Source organism: Pygoscelis adeliae, unplaced genomic scaffold (assembly GCF_000699105.1).
Source record: "Pygoscelis adeliae isolate BGI_AS28 unplaced genomic scaffold, ASM69910v1 Scaffold72, whole genome shotgun sequence".
In the NCBI taxonomy this organism is placed as follows: Eukaryota; Metazoa; Chordata; class Aves; order Sphenisciformes; family Spheniscidae; genus Pygoscelis; species Pygoscelis adeliae.
The window spans coordinates 4,315,982-4,324,594 of record NW_008824286.1 but is presented as its reverse complement, the minus strand read 5'-3'; the positions used below and the strand labels follow the sequence as shown (position 1 = coordinate 4,324,594).

Sequence of the window (8,613 nt, the reverse complement as noted above, 5' to 3'; positions counted from 1 at the left end):
GCCCGTCGCGTCCCGCTCCCAGCTTGCCGTGAAACCACTTCTCTGTGGAGTGAAGCTCGGTGCTGTTGCTCACCTGGCAGGGGGGAAAACCCACCGTCTTGGGTTACTGAGGGCAGGCTTGTGGTGCCAGAGTCTGCTCTGCCCAGGGGTCTTCCAACCAGCAGCAGGGAGTTTCTGAAGCAGCTCCCACCCTTTCCACCACAGGATCTCCCCCTGAAGTCAGCTGGCAGTGGAGATGCTCAGCCCCTTGGGCAGTCAAGTCCTTTCTCTAGGGGAACAACTCGCCGTCACGCAAGGCAGCCCTCACCTCCTTTTGCTCTTCCTCATCCTCGTTTCCTTGGTCACTGGTTGTCTCCCCAGAGTAATAGATCTTGCTGCTGGTCAGGACAAAGTAATGCGGGTTCCACTCCTGCAAGGAAACAAACTCTGGGCAAGGAGACCCCCTGAGGAAGCACCAAGCTGGCCCACCACCCACCCGTGGGACCTTCCCTTCTTGATCAGTACAAGCAGTGAGGGGTGATCGGGTTTGTGAAGGACAGACACCGACAACACTGATTTCAGTGGAGTCACAGGAGCTTCCAAGACATCTCCCAGATCCAAAGCATGGGTTTATCAGTAGCAAAAAACCAGCATGTGATAGGTCTTACATACAAACTGGCTGCAGATCACACTGCAAACACCCCAGCACATATTAAAAGGAGATGACCAAATGAAGAGCAAATCAAGGCAAAAAGAAAACACTCGGCACGGATTCAGCACGGGGGATATCAGAGATGAGGATATCAGAGATGGTTATGCAGCTTTACCATTGCACTTGCCCATTTTCCAAAAACCTGTTTCATTCGCACGAGACTTTGCCTGACAGATCCTCAGCAAAGCAGCTGAAGAAGTGGACTGTGTATAAGTAAACGCACACAGTAAAATGAATGCTCAGTGCTTTACAAAGCAGAATGCTCGTTTAGGTGTGTTAAGTGTGTAGGCACTTGGCAGGAGGCAGGCAGGTCTAGAAATGCAGGCCATCACTAGGACTTACTGCAGCAACAGATAACAGGCTATACGGATTACACAAGAGCAGCTGCAGTGCATCAGCCCAGCGCTCCCTCTAGCTCGGCCTTCTGCCTCTAACAAGGGCCAACAGGAGGTGCCTAGGGAAAAGCACAGGAGAGAGCCAGCATAAAAACTCCCCCAGCCTTCAGAGACTCCTGAGAAACAGGACAGACCAACAGCCTCTCAGATCATTTGCACCACAGCCCTTCCTTCCAGCACCACACAGTGCCTTAGGGAGTTACCATGTCATTTATGGGGCCCACAGAGCGAGGCCAGTGTGACAGTGGCAGAGAGAGACGTACGTGATTGATGGGGTCTTCCAGGTAGAGGATCCCGTTCTTGATGGAGTTGCTGATGTCGTTCTCTGAATACATTACGGATGCGGGTAGCTCCTCGTAAGCACTGCCCTCTGCCAGCTTCTTGTGCTGTGTGGGACGAGAGAGCGGGTCAGGCACCTTGAGGGAAGCAGGTACCCAAAAAGCAGCATGGATTTCCTGGTGAACAACCCTAAAACTCCAGATCTGCTGCAGTGGGTTCCTCCAGACTAGAAGGACCAAGGTAAGACCCATGCCACAGAGATTATCAAATAGCACTAAAGTCCCACCCTTTCTTCCCAGAGGTGATTTCTGCAGCAGAAATACCAACATCCCCCAAGCTCCTAAGAAAGGCAGCACCCAGCTGCTGAGCTCATTTCCCTGCAGCTCCTCTCAAGCAAGAGAGCTCTTTGTCTCCATTTGTTTCTAGCATCAGGTCTCCACTTCCACCTCATCCACTGTCAACCAACCCCTTTCAGAGGTAAGAGGTTCCCCTTGGTCCCACACCCTCACCCCATCTGCCCCCGTTCTCTCCACTTAGGAGCCTTGCTGGGGAGTTCACCTTGATGAGAATCTTCCTCTTGAGCTGGTTTGGAGAGGGAAGGCCGTCAGCAGAAATATCTACTGGTTTGGTCAAGAGCATGTCCCCAAAGACCTTCTTGAAATTCTGAGCCATGTTCCTCTGCTGAGCAATGCTGCAGTGGTCCTCAATGGACAGAATGACGGGGAAACTGAGAGGAGGAAAAGAGCCGTCAGTACCAGCGTGATGTCTGGATGGAACCAACACCTTCTGAGCTCTGTTTCAAAACCCGGCCTCTGTGCCCTGAAAGAGCAGTTTGCATCAACAGTGATCTGTGCTGCCTTGAGCATTCAATGTAGCCCTCATATAAAGGTGTCCCCAGCGCTGCTGGCAATGCACGGAGTGGAGAAGGACTGGAAAACTGCTGGGGTTTACCCAAAGTCTTCCCTCCCACAACTTTTTTCTGGGTGAAATCTCCCCTTGGCTGGGAGACACAACATGCTTTCTTCCCACCGAATCCCCAGCACACGGTCTTGTGTGGGGTCTCTGGATAAAGGTGGGCTCCACTTTGCTACAGCCTTGGCTCTACCCCTCTCTTTGCCTTCCTGGCAGCTCTGCTAGCTGAAGTCCAGGTCCCTGCTGTACTCACTCGGAGCTGACAAAGGCATGCTCCTTGATAGTGACCAAGACGTCAGAGAACTTGATCTTGGTGGTTAAGGTGTGTCCGTGGTAGATCACCGGCATGCCATCGGGACCGTCCCAGCAATCCACTGAAAGAGACCCACAGGGGAAACTTAGCCCAAAGGCTGGAATATAGGCAGGACACGGACATGAGGTGGACTGAACTAAGTGTTGCTGGGAACCGCGTTGGATGGTAATAAAGGAGTGAGGTGAAAGTCCAGATCTTTCTGGAGGACCAAAAGCTCGGGCACGCACCACCCAGTCCCACAAAGCAAACGTCCTCAGCCCTTTCAGCACACCATGGTGACAATGCTGCCACCGGCACGTCAACGTTCAGCCCTGCCTTCCACGCAAAGCCTTCCCTGACCACCCCCTGCTATCGTGACGACAGAGATGAAAGTGCCGGCTCTGGGTACTCACATTCGATACAGCGGCATCCCATGCGCAAGCAGCGGGCGTACGCCTCCAGCGAGGACTCGCTCGAGAACTGATCCCCCGTCAGGTACCTTTCATGTGAAAGAACACATCAGCAAAGCAACACACTCCCCACGAGCATGGATGTCTGCTGGGACATCGCGGACCTGCCTCTGCGATGTAAGGAACGGCGAGAGCGACTTTCCCCCAGACCTGCCATCTCCTCCAGGTGAAGGGTTCAACTCTGCCCCTGCTGCAAGGGGCTGCAAGCACTACTCTGAGGTCCAGCCTTGCTGCTGGCTCTTGAGATAAGCCTCAAAGAGCGATATCAGCATTGGTGCCACAAAGAGCCCCCTGCACCCGCCAGAAGCAGCCCGAGAGCAGAGTTAGACCAGCTCTTGTAGGCAGACAGGAGCTCGCTGCCTGCCCTCCAGGCTGTCAGCTGGCTTAGGCTTTTGGTCCTTTAAATTTGGGCTAAGGTGCTGCCACCGCATCCCATGAACGGGGAGCACAGACAGAGCCTGTCTCCAAAGAAAGCAGTTCCTGCAAGATTCTTCTAGCAGCAGAGAAGGAAAATGGCCAATTTCAGCCCGCCAGGTTTTTATGACATCTGTCCTTAGAGACTGTGGAAGGTGACATCGCTAATGGTACGAAATCACCAGAGTGACAGCCCGGGACCTGAAAGCACAGTCTGTGCAGATGTGCGCTGCTGACACCACCCGAGCAAACCGCTGATGGTTAAACCATGGAGGGAGGACTGGGGCACCAAGAGGAAGGTCTCTGATGTACTGACCCCGGGTTGGAAAAGCCTACTTGACCCATCACTGGGATCGGGCAGAATCAGGAGACTCCCACCCTGGCACAGGGGAAGAGGACGCTGGGAGCGGAGGGGTGGAGAGAGCCACCCCCTAGTCCTTACGTGTTGTGTGAGGAGGAGATCCAGTAATGGGAGAGGGGGTTGTTCATGTTCTCCGGACACACCATGTCCAGTTGCGAGTTCCAGATGCTGTTCTCTTTGGAAAACAGGAAGGTGAGAAACTGCTCAGGAAGAAACAGAAGCGTGTTAATGATGCGGAGGAGCCGGGCGCTGTGGTTTAGCTTCACCCACACCTCACCCCCCGTGTCAGCAGCTACCGAGCAGGTAGCTATTTTCTAAGGTCAGCACAGACTGACCAGAGGCCACCAAGACAGCACACAAGCTACCTGACCCAGCGTGCTCGAGTAACCATAGCTTAGGCATTGCCACCTATCCTCTGAGCTGTGCCAGATATCTGTGTACAAATCCTTTGACCCAGCTGGAGACAAATGAATTGCTCTGCATTTTATTTTGCAGCCCACATGGCAGGCAATAGCTTACTAAGGCCATGTGGGCCAAAGGACCTTTGTGTGGGAGTCGGTCCAGAGTGCCAGTGACATGGTCATCTCCAGTTCTTTTTATTTTTTTGTTTTCAGCTCTTCTTGCTTTGAAAAGATCCTTACATGCCCCAAAGGGGCATTAAGCCAAACGCAGCCCCTCTCCTCCTCCTGATGAACTGCCTGATGAGCACTCCCAGCTGCACACATTCAGCACAAGAAGAGAGCCCAGAAGTCATTCCCTTCACCAACCAGCTCTTGTGCAACATGGTGACCCACCACATTCATCTCATACAGCGATGCAGCTTACAGGAGCTGTGATCCTTTAAGCACTGCCACCCCGCAGTGAAGACACAGACAGTAGAGCTGTCACACCGCAGCACACATCGCGCTGGGGATGTCACACCCTACTCCACACACGCTAGCGTTCAAGGTGTCTTACTTCATCCAGGGAGAAATAAGGCTCGTCAATCTCCCTCAAAGGGTCTCTCAGAAAGTTGAACATGAATTCCTGTACCTGAAGGGTATCTGCAGCCCAGAGCTCCTGCAAACCCCAAGAGAGACATAAAAAAAGAAACCATTTCAGAAAGTATTATTCAAAATCACGTGCAGCTCATCCAACTAGAAGCTTTAACCATTAAGGAGGCAGTTTTTAATGCAAGACCATCTCTGCCAGGAATTCAACTGTCAGCACAAATGCCGGATAGCACGCAACTGCAGAAATCTGCCCTGTTTCTAAGTGGTCTTCATTTTCTCAATGCCACGCATTTTTCTCTCTGATAGCTCCTTTGCACACATCTGCCATCCCTCCTCCTTCGGCAGCAGAAGCCAGCTCGGCTTCCTTTTGCTTCTCTCTCTCCCTGAGTGTCTTTCATTAGGCCATCAAAACAGCTGCGCCTCCTCGCTGGTTAACTCTCCGCTCGCTGCAGACCATGGGCAGGGAGGTGGTAGTGGGAGACGCGGGGGATGGTGCAAAGCAGGAGGCTCCACGCTCTTACGCGAGGCACGGCAGTGCTTTCGCGAGCCACCCCTGTCCTCTTGCAGAAGGAGACCAGCAACGAGACAGGAGCCCGGCAAAAGTCGAAATAAAGGGTGTGCGCAGCCCGCAAATGCGCTGCTTGCGCCTGCGTGCGTGTCCGAGCGTGCATGCTGTGCTTGCTGAACGACCTAAGATCACTTTTAAATGGAAAGGTCAGCAACTGAATTGATCGGCTGCTCCTCAGGAGCTGCTGAGACCTCCCAAGCAGACAGGATAGACCATGATGCTTCGGCTGTTGCAAACCTGCAGTACCAGCTGAGGCCACAGGGACTGGGTAAATCTCCACTGACCAGTTCCTCCCCCCTGGGACCTCTACTCCTCTCAGATCTTCTGCTCTTGGTCCCTTTTCTGACCAGGCTGCCTGGCTGAGGCCAGGTTTACCCTCACCAGCGCTTCCCCTGCATCACCTCCTGCTCCAGGAAGGATGCGCTCAGGTTGTGGCTGTGCCAGGCAGAGCACCCCATGACCAAATCATCCCAGCTCCATGGCAAGGCTACCCTTGGAATACCGGATCCCTACCGATACCGGTGCCTACCCCCTCATCCCTCCCCTGGGCCTGTGTTGAGCTCACCCTCTGGTACTCCAGCAAGAACTTCTGCAACTCCAGCAGTGACACCCTGAAGTGCTCAGACCTTTCTCCACCCCTGAAAAGCAGAGAGAGAAAAGCTTCGGTCACTCATGCAGCACATCACGACCAACTGTTACCAGCATCATGTGAGATGCCATCTGCAACCACCACGCCACGTGCAAGCATGATGTGCCCCAAGCAAGCAGCGCCGCAAGAGCAGAGTGGGATGAGCAGAGAGAGCCGAGGAGGACACGACAGCAAACACACAGCAGCTGAGATTGTATGTCTGCATCTCGGAGCCAGAGGCTGCTCCAGGAGCAGACTAGGATTCACACTGCCAAGGGTACGACAACGTGAAACTCTGGTGAAGGGCAGCAAAAATCATCAGAGGGACTGATTTGTACAAAAAAAATAGAGGGTCTGGCTTATGCAAGAGTGAAAAGAACTAAATAGGTGCAGGGCAGTCAAGGGGTGTTTGTAGACAGAGCTACAGGTATCCAAAGGACATGGACTCAAGGAGGCAGGGCAAGGAATGAAGGAGGGAATCATTTGTAGCTGATTGTCTCAAAAGACTTGTCCATGAACGTACCAAGCCACAACAGACAGCCAAGGGCCATGCTGGGGACTAACACCAAAAAACCCAGACATGGACTGGGCAGTGCTGGCTGCCCTGGGCAGAGGAATGAACCAGATGGTCTGCTGAGGTCCCTGCCAACGCTCTTCTCTATGGTGATAAAAAAAAAAAAGGGGAAACCATGGGGAATTACCTGTACAAGTTAACATGTCTTTCACTCTTTAGCTTCCATGTCTAAATTCAAGCTCTTTTTATCACGGCTGAGATGTGCACAGGGCAGGGAAGGGCACAGCTGGCAATGACACCACAGGCACTGCCTGGAGAGGAGCCAGCGGGGAGCTCACTGGGCACAGCCCGCACAGTCCCTGGCATTGTGGCCAACCAGCACCAACCACGAGGATAACCTCTGGGTTATCCTGATGGCTCAAGGTCTGGTTACTGCACATAAACCAACAGACCGTTTTTGGAGGCAGCTGACCTGAGCTGGATCTCAGTGGGATGTCTGGGAGGGAGAGAGCCCTTACTGACCCGAGCCGAAGTGTCTACAGCAAAGATGCTTATTCAGAGTGCAGAAACGCAAGCAGCGCGGTGGCAAGCAAGAGGTGTGCAGCATTCCTCCTCTGCAACACGCTGCTGCAGGCACCAAAGCATGTTATGGAGCAAAAGAAAACAGCCCTTTCCCCAGCAAATACAGAGAATTATCCACCTTTCTAGGAGCGGGACATCGATCTGCAAAAGAAGAAGCACAAGCATTAGCTTTGCACTCAATCTCACCAACGTATGTGAAAGCACAAATTGATCAAGAAGGTAACGGGGATAGCAAACCAGCACTGTGCAGCTCTGCTTTCCTACAGCCATTGCTCACACACCACCTCCCCCATCCCCAGCAGCCCGAGCAGCCCCATGCTAACTTGCCTAAAGCAATAACATCTTCACTCCCCGTCATCCCTGGCCCAGAGGTAGGAGACAAGAGCTATTAGCTGAGGGCAGCAGGGTTAAAAAGACAATTAAGAGGGAATACCCAGTAACAAATACGGTCTCTCCCTCCGCTTGCCAGCCCTGGAGAATTCAGCTCTTACCATTTTCTGGGCGCTGAACATCAGGCTGCGGTAGAGCTGTGCAAACTGCCCATACGTGATATCCCCATTTCTCTGCTCCACGTCCTGTGGCAAAAAAAAAAACCCAGAGGTTTTGGAGGGGCCACAGGCAACTCTGCATGGCCCAAGGAGTGTCTCCTCCCACCAGGATTCCCAGGGGAAAAGGAGGAGGGAAAGGCCAAAACCTGGCCAGACTTTGCCTCCTACCTTTGCCCGTCTCTGCTGGGGCCAGTGGGACCCCGTAGTGCCCAGGACACAGGCACATCCTAAACAGAGTTACACGATTCCCCAAGCTCACCCACATAAAGGCATCACGGTGCTGATTAAAAAGCGTTATCGTTTACTTGAATAGTTACAAAAGGATCATTTTAATTTGTGTTTGCAGAGAGCATCTAAAGTGTCTGGAAACTGCAACACCCAAAGTGTGTGCTCTCCTTTGGATACACTGCTCTTTGGCCTTGGCGTTCAGTGCTGGTGGAAATGGCTGGTCATCACGAGATGACCCTTCGTTCCTGGGCCCGCAGCCATGCTGGCAGAGCCGGCCGCCTGTCACCCGGTGGCAGTGGGATGCAGGACCCGGGATGCAGGACCAGCTGGCCTCGCCGCCTGTCCTCCTGCACTCTACCCCACCAGGGCAAAGCCCTAGACCAGAGCCAGGAGCAATGTGGGGAGCGGGGGAGGCAGGGTGGGGCAAAGTGAGGGCGCTGGCCACAGATGGGCCAGGGTGCGGCACCCAGTGGGAGCTGGCACCTCTTCAGTCACCGCCGTGGGTGGGGGCCCTCCCGGGAAAGGCTGGGAGCCTCTGCAATATGCAAACGTGCCGTGGGAGTTTAACCACCACCAGTTTTTGCTCAAAGGCAGGCAACAGGCTGCCGAGGGTCCCCAGCGCAAAGGAGGAGAGCGGAGGGGTCACGCACTCACCGTGAGTCTCTCCCGCAGGAACCTCATGTTGGGGACCCGGTAGTTGACCTGAGACAGCATGTTCTTCAGATCCTTGGCGGAGATC

The 8,613-nt window shown here is 53.7% G+C and overlaps 1 protein-coding gene across 1 annotated transcript in view; it reads right to left on the bottom strand.

The window, feature by feature from the left end:
* The window catches only part of PLCG1 (phospholipase C, gamma 1), a 44,322-nt gene that overhangs the window by 10,762 nt on the left and 24,947 nt on the right, over positions 1–8,613 (bottom strand). The window contains exons 5-16 of the mRNA XM_009318700.1: positions 8,529–8,613; positions 7,590–7,673; positions 7,217–7,239; positions 5,940–6,012; positions 4,772–4,873; positions 3,896–4,014; positions 2,983–3,068; positions 2,531–2,651; positions 1,924–2,092; positions 1,350–1,472; positions 308–409; positions 6–73 (exon numbers count right to left, since the gene is read on the bottom strand). Of these exons, the coding sequence (XP_009316975.1) occupies positions 6–73; positions 308–409; positions 1,350–1,472; positions 1,924–2,092; positions 2,531–2,651; positions 2,983–3,068; positions 3,896–4,014; positions 4,772–4,873; positions 5,940–6,012; positions 7,217–7,239; positions 7,590–7,673; positions 8,529–8,613 (1,155 nt within the window). The remainder of the gene's footprint in view (positions 1–5; positions 74–307; positions 410–1,349; positions 1,473–1,923; positions 2,093–2,530; positions 2,652–2,982; positions 3,069–3,895; positions 4,015–4,771; positions 4,874–5,939; positions 6,013–7,216; positions 7,240–7,589; positions 7,674–8,528) is intronic.